The 17,500-nt window shown below is 46.0% G+C and overlaps 2 protein-coding genes across 2 annotated transcripts in view; both read right to left on the bottom strand.

Annotated features, from left to right (window-relative positions):
* LOC106578109 (sodium/calcium exchanger 1) overlaps nucleotides 1–5,289 on the bottom strand; it is a 42,804-nt gene extending 37,515 nt beyond the window's left edge. Inside the window, exon 1 of the mRNA XM_082965322.1 lies at nucleotides 5,032–5,289. Within this exon, the coding sequence (XP_082821448.1) occupies nucleotides 5,032–5,171 (140 nt within the window). The 5' untranslated portion in view covers nucleotides 5,172–5,289. The remainder of the gene's footprint in view (nucleotides 1–5,031) is intronic.
* A 351-nt stretch (nucleotides 5,290–5,640) lies between these two features.
* The window catches only part of LOC145861704 (sodium/calcium exchanger 1), a 36,983-nt gene continuing 25,123 nt past the window's right edge, over nucleotides 5,641–17,500 (bottom strand). The window contains exons 2-5 of the mRNA XM_082964592.1: nucleotides 10,618–10,886; nucleotides 8,830–8,919; nucleotides 6,189–6,341; nucleotides 5,641–5,910 (exon numbers count right to left, since the gene is read on the bottom strand). Of these exons, the coding sequence (XP_082820718.1) occupies nucleotides 5,641–5,910; nucleotides 6,189–6,341; nucleotides 8,830–8,919; nucleotides 10,618–10,857 (753 nt within the window). The 5' untranslated portion in view covers nucleotides 10,858–10,886. The remainder of the gene's footprint in view (nucleotides 5,911–6,188; nucleotides 6,342–8,829; nucleotides 8,920–10,617; nucleotides 10,887–17,500) is intronic.

The raw sequence follows: 17,500 nt of genomic DNA, 5'->3' as shown, positions 1-17,500 counted from the left end.
TATCTACTGGGTGTGACATCACCAGAGATGGAAACTCGAGTCTGAGACTTAAGTCAAAAAGAAAATGACTTGCGACTTAGACTCATAATCAATTAACTTGAGTCTTAACTTGGACTCTAGATCAGAGACTCGTGAACAATGCAAGTCAGTACTGGGATAGGTTTTTGTTGTGTCAGATAACATGGAACATTAACAGAGAAAGTAGTTTAGTACAGAGGGCTGAAAAGCGTTCTAGAACGTCTGCGTTCCGCAAAAAATACGTGACAAGGATTCTATTTAAATGGGAGTATAGTGGTTACTTATATTTACACTTTGTCCTTATTTGATTGAGCGGACATTGTGTATGCTATTGCTATATAGATCTATTGCTATATTGTGTATGCTATTGCTATATAGATCTATTGCTATATTGTGTATGCTATTGCTATATAGATCTATTGCTATATTGTGTATGCTATTGCTATATAGATCTATTGCTATATTGTGTATGCTATTGCTATATAGATCTATTGCTATATAGAAGCAAAAGTTAAGCTATCGTTTATCTTAAGTTTATCTTCAGTTAAGACAAGCAAAAGTTAGCTATCGTTTATCATAATATGTGAAATCATGTCATATTTAAATAATATGCTGTAAATTATATATTTATGATAGTGTTTGGCAACTAACATTAAAATGGAATTGTCCCCAAAAAATGATGTAGGAAATGTTTGTTTATTTATTTTACGCGGTTTCACATTGACTGTTGACCTAATGAACCGTCTTTAGTAAACTTAAACTATTATGTTTAAAAAAGAATGTAAACGTTATCGGACTGGCATTATTAAAAAGGAAAAAAAGATTTAGACCACTGCCCCAGTGGAGAGAGTGTTTAGTCATATGTTTCCCATGCCAATAACGCACTTACATGGAATTGAGAGAGAGATAAAGAGGGAATGAAAATGCGTGAAAGAAAGAAAGAAAGAAAGAAAGAGAGAAAGAGAGAAAGAGAGAAAGAAAGAAAGAGAGAAAGAGAGAGAGAAAGGGAAAAATGTGTATGTGTGGACGTGTTTAAGAATTGAAAAACCAGAAGTGCCCACAAGAAGAGTAAACGAACAAAATGTGACCAACTGGGGACATGTTGTTAGTCCCCACAAGGTCATTTCTAGGGGGATTAGGGTTAGGATTAAGTTTAGGGTTAGGTTTAGGGTTAAGGTCATTTCTAGGGGGATTAGGGTTCAAGTTAGAATTAGGGTTAGGATTAAGTTTAGGGTTAGGTTTAGGGTTAAGGTTAGGGTTAGGGAAAATAGGATTTTAAATGAGTGTGTGTGCGTGTGCGTGTGTGATGTTGAATGGGTGTATCCACAGATCTTGTAATGAATAGCCTGGGGAGAGTCCTGTTCTGGCACGCACGCACGCCACGCACACACACACACACACACACACACACATACTTCCATGTCTCGTCCTTTCCCACATGTCCTCCTGTGGTCTGTCGGCGTGGATGCGTGTGTGTGTGTGTGTGTGTGTGCGTGCGTGCGCGTGTGTGCGTGTGTGTGTGTGGAGGGGCGGTGTGTGTGTGTGTGGTGTGTGGTGTGTGTGTGTGTGTGTGTGTGTGTGTGTGTGTGTGTGTGTGTGTGTGGTGTGTGGTGTGTGGTGTGTGTGTGTGTGTGGTGTGTGTGTGTGTGTGTGTGGTGTGTGTGTGGTGTGTGTGTGTGTGTGTGTGTGTGTGTGTGTGCTGTGTGTGTGTGTGTGTGTGTGCGTGCGTGCGCGCGTGTGTGTGTGTGTGTGTGTGTGTGGAGGGGCGGTGGATGTGTGTGTGTGTGTGTGTGTGTGTGTGTGTGTGTGTGTGTGTGTGTGTGTGTGTGTGTGTGTGTGTGTGTGGTGTGTGGTGTGTGTGTGTGTGTGTGTGTGTGGTGTGTGTGTGTGTGTGGTGTGCCCTTCGCCTTCCTTATTGAGAGGTGAAAAATAAATCGCCTTGAAAAATGTGTGAATTACACACGCACGTACGCACACACACACCCACACACCCACCACACACACCCACACACGACCCCACACCACTCCTGGACGTTCATTTATCATGATTCCCTTTCACCACGCTCCTTGTCTCGCTTCTCCTCCTCTCTCTCCTCCTCCTCTCTCTTCTCTCTCTCCTCCTCCTCTCTCTCTCCTCCTCTCTCTCATCTTCCTCTCTCCCCTCCTCCTCTCTCTCTCCTCCTCTCTCTCTCCTCCTCTCTCTCCTCCTCCTCCTCTCCTCCTCTCTCTCCTCTCTCCCCCTCCTCCACTCTCTCTCCTCCTCCTCTCTCCTCCTCTCTCTCCTCCTCCTCTCTCCCCCTCCTACCCTCCTCCTCGCTCAGCTCCTCCTCTCTCTCCTCCTCCTCTCTCTCCTCCTCTCTCTCCTCCTCGCTTTTCCTCCTCCTCTCTCTCCTCCTCTCCTCCTCTCCCTCTCTCCTCCTCTCTCCTCCTCTCTCTCCTCTCTCTCTCTCCTCTCTCTCTCCTCCTCTCTCTCTCCTCCTCTCTCTCCTCCCCTCCTCTCTCCCTCCTCGTCTCTCTCCTCTCTCCCCTCCTCCTCGCTTGCTCCTCCTCTCTCTCCCTCCTCCTCTCTCTCCTCCTCTCTCTCCTCCTCTCTTTCCTCCTCCACTCTCTCCTCCTCTCTCTCCTCCTCCTCTCTCTCCTCTCTCTCTCCTCCTCCTCTCTCCTCCTCTCTCCCCCTCCTCCTCTCTCTCCTCCCCTCTCTCCTCTCTCTCTCCTCTTCCTCTCTCTCCTCCTCTCTCTCCTCCTCTCTCTCTCCTCCTCTCTCTCCTCCTCTCTTTCCTCCTCCACTCTCCTCCTCCTCTCTCCTCCTCCTCCTCTCTCTCCTCTCTCTCTCCTCCTCCTCTCTCTCCTCTCTCCCTCCTCCTCTCTCTCCTCTCCTCCCCTCTCTCTCTCCTCTTCCTCTCTCTCCTCTCTCTCTCCTCCTCTCTCTCTCCTCCTCTCTCTCTCCTCCTCTCTCCCTCCTCCTCTCTCTCTCCTCTCTCCCCTCCTCCTCGCTTGCTCCTCCTCTCTCTCCTCCTCCTCTCTCTCCTCCTCTCTCTCCTCCTCTCTCTCCTCCTCTCTTTCCCTCCTCCTCTCTCTCCTCCTCTCTCTCCTCCTCCTCTCTCTCCTCTCTCTCTCCTCCTCCTCTCTCTCCTCTCTCCCCTCCTCCTCTCTCTCCTCTCTCCCCTCCTCCTCGCTCGCTGCTCCTCCTCTCTCTCCTCCTCCTCTCTCTCTCCTCCTCTCTCTCCTCCTCCTCTCTCTCCTCTCTCCCTCCTCCTCTCTCTCTCCTACTCTTTCTCTCCTCTCTCCCCACTCCTCCTCGCTCGCTCCTCCTCTCTCCCCTCCTCCTCTCTCTCTCTCCTCTCTCCCCTCCTCCTCGCTCGCTCCTCCTCTCTCCCCTCCTCCTCTCTCTCCTCCTCCTCTCTCCTCCTCTCTCTCATCTTCCTCTCTCCCCTCCTCCTCTCTCTCTCCTCCTCTCTCTCTCCTCCTCTCTCTCCTCCCTCCTCCTCTCCTCCTCTCTCTCCTCTCTCCCCCTCCTCCTCTCTCTCTCCTCCTCTCTCTCCTCCTCCTCTCTCCCCTTCTAATTTCCTCATTCTATCTTTACACCTCACTTCCCCTCCTCCTTCTCAATCACTCTCCTTCTCTACTCTCTCCTCCCTCCATTTTTTTCCTTTCTTTCTCTCCTCAACCATCCGTCTCCTCTCTCTCTCTCTCTCTTGCTCGCTCTCTCGCTCTCTCTCTCTCAGAGTCTATCAGTTCTGCCCTACTGCTCTGTAGATTTCCACTGAGACTGGCACAATCTCAGCTCTAGTCCTCCCTCCCTCCAATCCCCTATTCCTCCTTTTCCCCTTCCCTCACCTTCCCTCTCCCCCCATTAACCTCATCTCAGACCGGAAGAACCTTGGACCAAACCCTGACAGAGAGAACAGAGAGAGAGAACAGAGAGGACAGAGAGAGAAAGAAAGAAAGAAAGAATGAAAGAAAGAAAGAAAGAAAGAAAGAAAGAAAGAAAGAAAGAAAGAAAGAGAGGTGAGAGAGAGAGGGATAGAAGGGGGAGAGGAAGTAGAGAGAGAGGGATAGAAGTGGGAGAGGAGGTGAGGGAGGGAGGGAATGTAGATACTGTAAGCTTGAATCCAGGAGGGGTGAGGAGGGGGTTGGAATCAAGCGAAGGAGGGGAAGAAAAGCAGGGTAGTAATAGAAGAAGGAAGGTTGAAAAAGGGCAAGAGAATGAGGTGAAGAAAGGGGGAGGAAGGGGGTAAAACGCATAGATGAATCAGGGTAGTTGCTATTCAGCATAAATGTCTCTGCAATCGCTCTCTCTCACCCCTTTACATGAAAACATCAGAATATGAATCTCTCCTTCCTTCCTTCCTTCCTTCCTTCCTTCCTTCCTTCCTTCCTTCCTTCCTTCCTTCCTTCCTTCCTTCCTTCCTTCCTTCCTTCCTTCCTTCCTTCCTTCCCTTCCTCCCGTCTTCCACCCTTTCCCACGAACAACAGTCTCTACAAAGGCTCTCTCTCCTTTCTGTTCATCCTTCCCTCTCTTCCTGGCTTCCTTTCATCCTCAGCTCAAATCAATCAATATTTCTCTCTAATTCACACCCTCATTTAGTCATCAATATCTATTTTTGCATCACAGCAAACACACACACACACACACACACACACACACACACACACACACACACACACACACACACACACACACACACACACACACACACACACAAACACTTTTTTGAACCCTTTTTTGAACCCTTATTTGAACCCTTATTTGAACCCTTATTTGATATCTATAAACTGACGTTTTGACTTCAGCCATGCAAATGCTTCATCAAAGACTCACACACACACCTTGTGCCCTTGTCGTGCCACTCTCCTGCAGCATGTCTGGTATCAGCTGGTAATGCATGTACACACACATACTGACTGTCAAACACTGACACACAGCGCTGTCATTCATCACTCTTTGACTGTACAGTGATAGAATTGAGATTGAAAGAAAGCCGGACGATCGTGGAAGGAACAGTCACTCACATCGTCTCGTCGTTCTGGAACTCCAGATTCCCAGACACCTCTTCGAAATCCTCTCCACCCCGGGCTGTCCCGTCGACGGTCCTGTAAGGCACCGCCACCAGCCCCCGAGCACCCGACGTCCTCTGAACTTTGACCTCCATCACCCCAACGCTCTCGCTCACCCGCAGGGCGTCGATCTCAAACGAAAATATCCCAGCGTGATCGTCGTCGTAGATGGTCACCGTGGCCGTGTGGCCGTCACCGAGCACGGCCTTGGGGGAGGAGCGTGCGTGCGTGCGTGCGTGCGTTTGTGCGTTTGTGTGTGTGTGTGTGTGTGTGTGTGTGTGTCTATTATCCTGTGTGGGTGTCTATACGTGTGTGTGTGTGTGTGTGTGTGTGTGTGTGTGTGTGTGTGTGTGTGTGTGTGTGTGTGCGCTGTGTGTGTGTGTGTGTGTGTGTGTGTGTGTGTGTGTGTGTGTGTGTGTGTGTGTGTGTGTGTGTGTGTGTGTGTGTGTGTGTGTGTGTGTGTGTGCGTGCGTGCGTGCGTGCGTGCGTGCGTGCGTGCGTGCGTGCGTGCGTGCGTGCGTGCGTGCGTGCGTGCGTGTGTGTGTGTGTGCGTGTGTCTAGTACTCACAGGGGGAAGAACAGAAAGGTGACCACAGCCTCCCAGACTTCCACCTCTCCAGGAGAGAACACACACAAGATAAGATACAGCCAGATGTATGCAAACACACTCCACGCTGCGGTCACGAAAAACACCCGCAGATGTTTGATCTTCCTGGTCTCTCCGTCAGGAACCACATAGACACACAGGGCGATGATGATGAACATGTTAAAAGCAGCACTGCCCACAATGGTGGAGGGACCCAGAGAACCAGCCTCGAAGCCGTGGCCACACACCTGGTGGAAAATAAGAAAATATAAGACCGTATCAAACCTGTGATTAGATACAAAAGTTATTGTGTTGCTGTCTCTTCTGAATCAAATGAAAACTTCCACATACTACCAAGTACAACAGTTTCAACTTGAGGTTTGAGAACTTCCTCAAGAATGTGTACCTCTATAACAGAGAGCAGTATCTCAGGAGCGGATGACCCCAGAGCCATGAGAATGTGTACCTCTATAACAGAGAGCAGTATCTCAGGAGCGGATGACCCCAGAGCCATGAGAATGTGTACCTCTATAACAGAGAGCAGTATCTCAGGAGCGGATGACCCCAGAGCCATGAGAGTGAGGTTAGACACTGTCTCATTCCAGATCCTCACTGTAGCTGTGGTTGTCTCCCCGTTCCACTTCTTTATGGTGATCTCCTTCTCCTGAGAGGTTATAACCTGGAGGAGAGGAGAATTCAACAGATCAGAGTAGAATACGGTAGAGTAGAGTAGAATACAGTAGAGTAGAGTAGAATATAATACAGTAGAGTAGAATACAGTAGAGTAGAATAGAATACAGTAGAGTAGAGTAGAATAGAATACAGTAGAGTAGAGTAGAATACAGTAGAGTATAATAGAATACAGTTGAGTAGAATACAGTAGAGTAGAATACAGTAGAGTAGAATAGAATACAGTAGAGTAGAGTAGAATACAGTAGAGTACAACACAATAGAGCAGAGTGTAATACAGTAGGGTAGAGTATAATACAGTAGAGTAAAGTAGAATAAGTAGAGTATAACACAGTACAGTAGAGTAGAGTATAGTAAAGTAGAGTATAATATAATACAGTGGAGCAGAATATAATACAATAGAGTAGAGTAGAATATAATACAGTAGAGTATAATATAATACAGTAGAGTAGAATATAATATAATACAATAGAGTAGAGTAGAATATAATACAGTAGAGTATAATATAATACAGTAGAGTATAAGACAGTAGGGTAGAGTATAATACAGTAGAGTAAAGTAGAATAAGTAGAGTATAACACAGTACAGTAGAGTAGAATATGGTAAAGTAGAGTACAATATAATACAGTAGAGTAGAATATAATACAATATAGTAGAGTAGAATATAATACAGTAGAGTATAATATAATACAGTAGAGTAGAATATAATACAGTAGAGTATAATATAATACAGTAGTGTAGAGTATAATATAATACAGTAGAGTAGAATACAATACAGTAGAGTAGAGTAGATTATAATACAGTAGAGTAGAGTATAATAATATAATGCAGTAGAGTAGAATATAATACAGTAGAGTACAGTAGAATACAGTAGAGTATAATACAGTAGAGTAGAGTATAATACACTACAGTAGAGTATAATATAGTAGAATATAATACAGTAGATTATAATATAATACAGTACAGTAGAGTAGACTATAGTAGAGTAGAGTAGAATATCATACAGAAGAGTATAATATAATATAATACAGTAGGGTATAGTAGAATAAAATACAGTAGAGTAGAGTATAATACAGTAGAGTAGAATATAATATAATACAGAAGAGTAGAATAAAATACACTAGAGTAGAATAGAATACAGAAGAGTAGAGTAGAATACAGTAGAATGTAATAGAGTATAATACAGTAGAATATAATACAGTAGAATATAATGCAGTAGAGTAGAATAAAGTAGAATAGAATGCAGAAAAGTAGAGTAGAATACAGTATAGTGTAATCGAATATAATACAGTATAATATAATACAGTAGAGTAGAATACAGTAGAATAGAATACAGTAGAGTAGAGAAGAATACAGTAGAGTGTAATAGAATATAATACAGTACAGTAGAATACAGTAGAGTGTAATAGAATATAATACAGTACAGTAGAATACAGTAGAGTGTAATAGAATAGAATACAGTAGAGTGTAATAGAATAGAATACAGTCAAGTGTAATAGAATACAATACAGTAGAGTGTAATAGAATAGAATACAGTACAGTAGAATACAGTAGAGTGTAATAGAATAGAATACAGTACAGTAGAATGCAGTAGAGTGTAATAGAATAGAATACAGTACAGTAGAATGCAGTAGAGTGTAATAGAATAGAATACAGTACAGTAGAATGCAGTAGAGTGTAATAGAATAGAATACAATAGAGTAGAATACAGTCGAGTGTAATAGAATAGAATACAGTCGATTGTAATAGAATAGAATACAGTAGAGTGGAATTGAATAGAATATAGTAGAGTGTAATAGAATAGAATACAGTAGAGTAGAATACAGTAGAGTGTAATAGAATAGAATACAGTCGATTAGAATAGAATAGAATAGAATACAGTAGAGTAGAATACAGTAGAGTGTAATAGAATATAATACAGTAGGTTGTAATAGAATAGAATGCAGTCGAGTGTAATAGAATAGAATACAGTAGAGTGTAATAGAATAGAATACAGTAGAGTAGAATACAGTAGAGTATAATAGAATAAAAGAAAGTAGAACGTAATAGAATATAATAGAATAGAGTGTAATAGAATAGAATACAGTAGAGTAGAATACAGTAGAGTGTAATAGAATAGAATACAGTAGAGTAGAATACAGTAGAGTAAAATACAGTAGAGTAGAATACAGTTGATTGAGTAGTTGCTCTATGTGTGAGGTGTGGTTCAGTTAGTAGAGCACGGTCCTTGCAACGCCAGGGTTGTGGGTTCGATTCCCAAAGGGGATCAGAACGAGAATGTCTGCTCTCACTAGCGTAAATCGCTCGGGATAAGAGCATTTGGTAAATGACTCAAATGTAAAAATGTGCAGGTGTGTGTGTGTGTGTGTGTGTGTGTGTGTGTGTGTGTGTGTGTGTGTGTGTGTGTGTGTGTGTGTGTGTGTGCGTGTGTGTGTGTGTGTGTACTCTCAAAACAGAATAGAAAATAGAATTCTCACCTCTATAGAAGACATGAATCTATCAGCTATGATGGACATCCCCAGGAACATATAGATCATCGCTACAAAGTAGACAATGGCCCGCGCTACCTGGATTAGATTAAGAAGGGTTGACATTGAGCTCTCAAACAGGTCATGTTTTACTTGCCCAAAGGTTATACTCCCTTGCCCAAAGGTCATAGTCACTTGTCCAAAGGTCATAGTCACTTGTCCAAAGGTCATAGTCACTTGCCCAAAGGTCATAGTCACTTGTCCAAAAAATAAAATGGTCTGTTACACTCACAAATGGTTCACATTGAAAGTACCTTTATAACACTTACTGTATGAAAACATTCTAATCCTTTGTTTACACAACTTGCATGCTAATTTGGTAAGGAAGTTTCTTTACTTAGACAGAACGGTTCATATAAAAAGTATGTGGATTATTTGTACACACTCCTAACCTTCTACAGTAGCCTAATGAAAAACGTGAAAAAAGATAACATTGCATTTTTTTTGTCAACTATTTGCAACCCGATCAAATTCACTTAGAAATAAGAGTTATAGATCTGTTATTCTCATAGAAAGCAACTCTAAGAAGTGGTAGATCTGTTCTATATGCGCTATTTCTATGCTTCCCCGTTCTTGTTTTTGCGTCTTTTACTTTCGGTTTTGTACACCATCTTCAAACAGCTGAAAACTAAATATTTTTGGTTATGGAAAATATATTTCACAGCAGTTTAGATGGTACAATGATTCTCTACACTATACCTGCTTGTTCTGTCACATAAACTGAAATTAGGCGAACTATTCAAAAAAATCCGACCAGGAAATGGTGGAGCGATTTCTGCATCTTTAGTATTATGAGACATACAGTTAAAGGGCCAGTGCAGTCAACATTGTGTTTTGTATCATATTGTACAACAGCTGATAAAACTAACACTGTAAAAATGTGCCAAAATTGTATCAGTGTTATTTCCTGATAGTTACTGGTTGAAAATACAATCTACACAGGACATTCTAATCAGCAGGTTGACGTGGGCGGGAGTATCAGCTTGCCAATAACAAAGAGAGTTCCAAACCTTATTTCCATACTTCAATCAACCAGTCCATTTATAATATGTGATAAAGCTGTCTTGATTTGGCAAGGAAGGTAGCTCTTCTGCGGGTTTGTTAGTGTATCCCATCAGTTAGATATGTTTTAATGGGGAGTCATTTCTGTGTACGCAGCGCGAGTGTGTATAGAGGGAGCGTTTGGTGGAAATTGAGTGAGCGAGACACAAAACGGAGGGAAAAGAGAATTTAGGGAGGAGAACTGTGTGATCACTTGGCTTGGTTTCTTTTTTTTGTTGTGAGTCGCTAATGTACATAAACAAATTGACCACTAGAGTCAATGTGAATTAACAGGTGTTTTAGGGACAAAAGTTGACCTGCCCTTTACGGGCAGCAACAAAGCGGATTCCACCTGCCCGACTGTTCAGTTCATCTGCCCCGGGCAATCGCCGTTAGTGTCAACGCGACTAGATTAGACTGGAATAGGAAAACGTGAATGTCCTCAATGAGGCAATTCATTTCACAACAACAACAATAACACAGCATACAGACAAAATACAAACAAAGGCTGGGATTCAATCCGGTCATTGTGTTGTAGCGTGCTTGACATTAAAAGGTCATTTCCGATTGAGTCGACATATGTAGCGGTTACCGTCATAGTGCTCTACAATGGGTGATTGGATTGAATCCCGGCCCAAATCCCCCCTTGGCCAACAACCACAACAAAAACAACAACAGATTTGAAGCCATGGTCACCTTGTCTCCTACAGAGGGGTTCTGTGGGTTCCAGACGGGCAGTACCACCCCCTCCTGACAGGGGTCTCCTGTAGCCGTGCAGTTAGCCTTTACGTTACCCCCCTCTGATAGAGGAGTGGAACCGGCCAAGGCCGGGCTGGGGAGGGACAGGAGGAGCATGGAGGAGAGGAAGACTAGGAGAAGGACAGAGGAGAGAGAGGAGGAACGGAGGGAGGAGAGGTGGAGATGTAGGCGTGACATGTGTGCTCCTTCTGTGTTTTAGAACACACCTGCAGAAAGAGCGAGAGACAGACAGAGAGAGAGAGAGAGAGAGAGAGAGAGAGAGAGAGAGAGATAGTAAATATAAAAGCAAGACTTTTGAGCCAACACAATACTGTAGCAGCTTTAACCCAATACCTAGTGACCTTGTCAAGAGGTTCTGATCTCTTGACGTAAGGGCTAAGGTGTTGGGTTGACAGTCATTGGACCCGGGTTCGAGTCGGATCGGGATTTCAGTAATAAAGTTAAGTAGTGATGAAAACACTGCTTGAAACACAAAGCTGAAACCAGCATAGATAGAACATGAGGAAGAGAGAAGGAAAAAGAGAGGAAGAGGGACAGAGAGAGAGGGAGGTGGAAAGGAGATTGACCTGTCCTGAAACATCTATCTTTCCTTCCCCTACCTGATGACACCCTGTTACTCTTTCTCTCTCTATATATATCCCTCTCTCTCTCTCTCTCTCTCTCTCTGTCTATCAATTCAATTCAATTCAAGGGGTTTTATTGGCATGGGAAACATATGTTAACATTGCGAAAGCAAGTGAGGTAGATAATCTCTCTCTCTCTCTGTCTCTCATTTTTTCAATCCCCTTTCTCTCTCCTCCCTCCAGCCCTCACTCCATTCCTTCATCCCTCCACCCCTCACTGCATCACTCCATGCCTCACTCCATCCCTCCACCCCTCACTCCATCCCTCCACCCCTCACTCCATCCCTCACTGCATCCCTTCATCCCTCCACCCCTCACTGCGTCACTCCATCCCTCCACCCCTCCACCCCTCACTTCATCCCTCCACCCCTCACTCCATCCCTCACTGCATCCCTTCATCCCGGGAAAAAGACCTGGGAAAAAGACCTGGGAAAAAGACCTGGGAAAAAGACCTGGGAAAAAGACCCGGGAAAAAGACCTGGGAAAAAGACCTGGGAAAGACCTGGGAAAGACCTGGGAAAAAGACCTGGGAAAAAGACCTGGGAAAAAGACCTGGGAAAAAGACCTGGGAAAAAGACCTGGGAAAGACCTGGGAAAGACCTGGGAAAAAGACCTGGGAAAAAGACCTGGGAAAAGACCTGGGAAAAAGACCTGGGAAAAAGACCCGGGAAAAAGACCTGGAAGAAGACCCGGGACGGAGACCCAGGAAAAATACCCGGGTAAAAGACCCAGGGAAAACACCCAAGAAAAATACCCAGGAAAAAGACCCAGGAAAAAGAAAGGGAGAGATGGAGAGAACGAGAGTGAAAAGAAAGTGTTGTAAGACGGAGAGGGATTAAAGAGAGAGTGTTGCAGAGGGTTGGAGGTCTGATGAGGCTGTGATGAGAGGAGTAATTAGACAGATTCAGAGAGCTAGCGAACGCAGCCTGCTGAGCCCACTGAGACACAACACACAGACCTACAGCTGGAGCTGGCAGCCCAATGGCCTCTTGGAAGAAAACGTCACAAAATGGTAGAAACCATCACACCATCATTTTTTTGTTGTTGCACATCCAGCTTCTCTCTCCTCTCTCGTCTCTGTTTTCTCTTATCACATTTTCATATCCTCTCCTTTGCTCTCACTCCTCCTCCTCCTCCTCACTAGCTGACCCCTTTCTCCTCATCTCGCTCTCCCTTCATCCCTTTCTCATCTCGTGTGATAAATAACCTCTTAATTAAGGAGTGGAGAAAATCCTCCTGTCAGAGAGAGAGGGATGAGTAAGGACGGAGAGAGAGGGGGATGAGGAAGGACGGAGAGAGACAGAGAGAGACAGAGAGAGAGAGGGATGAGGAAGGACGGAGAGAGACAGAGAGAGACAGAGAGAGAGAGAGAGGGATGAGGAAGGAGAGAGAGACAGAGATAGAGAGGGATGAGGAAGGACGGAGAGAGAGACAGAGAGAGAGAGGGATGAGGAAGGATGGAGAGAGGGAGAGACAGAGAGAGAGGGATGAGGAAGGATGAGAGAGAGATCAGGAAGGACGGAGAGAGGGATGAGGAAGGACGGAGAGAGGGATGAGGAAGGGAGAGAGAGAGAGAGAGAGAGAGAGACAGAGAGAGAGAGATGAGGAAGGACGGAGAGAGAGAGAGACAGAGAGAGAGATGAGGAAGGACAGAGAGAGAGAGAGAGAGAGAGACAGAGAGAGAGAGAGAGAGAGGGATGAGGAAGGAGAGAGAGACAGAGAGAGAGAGAGATGAGGAAGGACGGAGAGAGAGAGAGAGAGAGAGAGAGAGAGAGAGATGAGGAAGGACGGCGAGAGAGAGAGAGATGAGGACAGGGAGGAGAGAGACGAGAGAGAGAGAGAGAGAGAGAGATGAGGGAGAAGAGGGAGGAGACAACATGAGCTCATAGTGATGATAATGATGAGAGCAATAACGTGGGTTTATATCATCATACACACACACACTGTGACAACGACACACACACACACAAACTGTGACAACGACACACACACACACTGTGACAACGACACACACACACACACTGTGACAACGACACACACACACACACACACACTGTGACAATGACACACACACACACACACTGTGACAACGACACACACACACACTGTGACAACGACACACACACACACACACACACACACACACACACACACACACACACACTCACAGTGAGACAACGACACATACACACACACTGTGACAACGACACACACACACACACACTCAGTGAGACAATGACACACACACACTGTGACAACGACACACACACACACACACACTGTGACAACGACACACACACACACACTGTGACAACGACACACACACACACACACACTGTGAAAACGACACACACACACACACACACACACACACACACACACACATGGTGACAATGACACACACACACACACACACACTGTGACAACGACACACACACACACACTGTGACAACGACACACACACACACACACACACACACTGTGACAACGACATGCAGAATTCTGCAAAACCGCATGCAGAATTCTGCAAAAATATCTTTAGTGTACAACAGAAAACACCAAATATTGCACGCAGAGCAGAATTATGCCGAGACCCGCTAATTATCAAAATCCATAAAAGAGCTGTTAAATTCTACAACCACCTAAAAGTGAGCGATTCCCTAACCTTCCATAACAAAGCCATCACCTACCGAGAGATGAACCTGGAGAAGAGTCCCCTAAGCAAGCTGGTCCTGGGGCTCTGTTCACAAACACAAACAGACCCCACAGAGCCCCAAGACAGCAATGCAATTAGACCCAACCAAATCACGAGAAAACAAAAAGATAATTACTTGACACATTGGAAAGAATTAACAAAAAAACAGAGAAACTAGAATGCTATTTGGCCCTAAACAGAGAGTACACAGTGGCAGAATACCTGACCACTGTGACTGACCCAAAATTAAGGAAACCTTTGACTATGTACAGACTCAGTGAGCATAGCCTTGCTATTGAGAAAGGCCGTCAAAGACTGACCTGGCTCTCAAGAGAAGACAGGCTATGTGCACACTGCCCACAAAATGAGGTGGAAACTGAGCTGCTCTTCTTAACCTCCTGCCCAATGTATGACCATGTTAGAGACACATATTTCCCTCAAATTACAAATCCAATTTTGATAAACTCCCATATCTACTGGGTGAAATACCACAGTGTGCCATCATAGGCGCAAGATTTGTGACCTGTTGCCACAAGAAAAGGGCAACCAGTGAAGAACAAGAACAAACACCATTGTAAATACAACCCATATTTATGTTTATTTATTTTCCCTTTTATACTTTACCTAAACTCAGCAAAAAAAGAAACGTCCCTTTTTCAGGGCCCTGTCTTTCAAAGATATTTCATAAAAATCCAAATAACTTCACAGATCTTCATTGTAAAGGGTTTAAACACTGTTTCCCATGCTTGTTCAATGAACCATAAACAATTAATGAGCATGCACCTGTGGAACGGTCGTTAAGACACTAACAGCTTACAGACGGTAGGCAATTAAGGTCACAGTTATGAAAACTTAGGACACTAAAGAGGCCTTTCTACTGACTCTGAAAAACACAAAAAGAAAGATGCCCAGGGTCATGAACGTGCCTTAGACATGCTGCAAGGAAGCATGAGGACTGCAGATGTGGCCAGGGCAATAAATTGCAATGTCCGTACTGTGAGACGCCGAAGACAGAGCTACAGGGAGACGGGATGAACAGCTGATCGTCCTCACAGTGGCAGACCACGTGTAACAACACCTGCACAGGATCGGTACATCCGAACATCACACCTGCGGACAGGTACAGGATGGCAACAACAACTGCCTGAGTTACACCAGGAACGCACAATCCCTCCATCAGTGCTCAGACTGTGCGCAATAGGCTGAGAGAGGCTGGACTGAGGGCTTGTAGGCCTGCTGTAAGGCAGGTCCTTACCAGACATCTCCGGCAACTATGTCGCCTATGGGCACAAACCCACCGTCGCTGGACCAGACAGGACTGGCAAAAAGTGCTCTTCACTGACGAGTCGCGGTTTTGTCTCACCAGGGGTGATGGTCGGATTCGCATTTATCGTCAAAGGAATGAGCGTTACACCGAGGCCTGTACTCTGGAGCGGGATCGATTTGGAGGTGGAGGGTCTGTCATGGTCTGGGGCGGTCTGGGGCGGTGTGTCACAGCATCATCGGACTGAGCTTGTTGTCATTTCAGGCAATCTCAACGCTGTGCGTTACAGGGAAGACATCCTCCTCCCTCATGTGGTACCCTTCCTGCAGGCTCATCCTGACATGACCCTCCAGCATGACAATGCCACCAGCCATACTGCTTATTCTGTGTTTGATTTCCTGCAAGACAGGAATGTCAGTGTTCTGCCATGGCCAGCGAAGAGCCCGGATCTCAATCCCATTGAGAACGTCTGGGATCTGTTGGATCAGAGGGTGAGGGCTAGGTCCACTCCCCCAGAAATGTCCGGGAACTTGCAGGTGCCTTGGTGGAAGAAGAACTGGAAAATCTGGTGTAGTCCATGAGGAGGAGATGCACTGCAGTACTTAATGCAGCTGGTGGCCACACCAGATACTGACTGTTACTTTTGATTTTGACCCCCCCTTTGTTCAGGGACACATTGTTCAATTTCTGTTAGTCACATGTCGGTGGAACTTGTTCAGTTAATGTCTCAGTTGTTGAAACTTGTTATGTTCATACAAATATTTACACATGTTAAGTTTGCTGAAAATAAACGTAGTTGACAGTGAGAGGATGTTTCTTTTTTTGATGAGTTTATTTGCACATCATTACAGCCCTGTATATAGACATAATATGACATTTGAAATGTCTTTATTCTTTTGGAACTTTTGGTAATAATTCGTGTAATTTTCTTCAAAGTAGCCACCCTTTGCCTTGATGACTGTTACGTTCGTCTGAAGGATGAGACCAAGGTGCAGGCAAACATTTTCTCTTTATTAAAATGAACACCGTCAAAACAACGAAATACAAAAACGAACGTAAAGTTCTGCAAACTAACAAAGCAGCTATACTAAAACAAGATCCGTAAAACCTGACTCAATAGGGGAGGGTCCAGGTGGGCATCTAGCCTCAGTGTCGGCTCCGGTGCGGGACGTAGACCCCGCTCTGCTGGCGGATCCGCGACTCTCTTTCGGCTCCGGACCGTGGATCGTCGCCGGAGGGACCGGACCGTGGATCATCGCCGGAGGCTCTGAACTGGGAACCCCCGCTGGAGGCTCTGAACTGCCGATCGTCGCTGGAGGTTCCAAACTGCCGAACGCTGCTGGAGGCTCCAGTGTGCCGACCGCCGCTGGAGACTCCGGACTGCCGATCGCCGCTGGAGACTCCGGACTGCCGACCGCCGCTGGAGACTCCGGACTGGGGACCATCTCTGGAGGCTCCGGACTGGGGACCGTCGCTGGAGGCTCCGGACTGGGGACCGTCGCTGGAGGCTCCGGACTGGGGACCGTCGCTGGAGGCTCCGGACTGGGGACCCTCGTTGCAGGCTCCGGACTGGGGACCCTCGCTGCAGGCTCCGGGCCATGGATCACCTCTACAGGCTCCGGGCCATAGATCATCACTGGAGGCTTCGTGCCATGGATCATCACTACAGGCTCTGGGCCATGGATCATCACTGGAGGCTTGGCGCCATGGATCATCACTGGAGGCTTCATACGTGGAGCCGGAACAGGTCTCACCGGACTGGGGAGATGCACTGGAGGCCGGGTGCGCGGAGCTGGCACAGGATATACTGGGCCGTGGAGGCGCACTGGAGGTCTGGAGCGTAGGGCTGGCACAACCCCTCCTGGCTGGATGCTCACTTTAGCACGGCAAGTGCGGGGGCTGGCACAGGATGAACTGGGCTGTGAAGGCACACTGGAGACACAGTGCGTAGAGCTGGCGCAGGATATCCTGGACCGAGGAGACGCACTGGAGACCAGGAGCGCTGAGCCGGCACAATCCGTCCTGGCTGAATGCCCACTCTAGCACGGCAAATGCAGAATGTGCGCATCACCGCATAACACGGTGCCTGACTAGTCACACGCTCCCCACAGTAAGCACGGGGAGTTGGCTCAGGTCTAAACCCTGACTCCGCCAATCTCCCCGTGTGCCCCCCCAAAAAAAATATTTTGGAGCTGCCTCTCGGGCTTTCGTTGTTGCCGTGACTCCCGATCTCGTCGC

This window comes from Salmo salar, chromosome 18 (genome assembly GCF_965601325.2).
Source record: "Salmo salar chromosome 18, fSalSal1, whole genome shotgun sequence".
NCBI lineage: Eukaryota > Metazoa > Chordata > Actinopteri > Salmoniformes > Salmonidae > Salmo > Salmo salar.
Note: the sequence above shows the minus strand (reverse complement) of the source record. Positions and strands in the feature narration are given on the sequence as shown.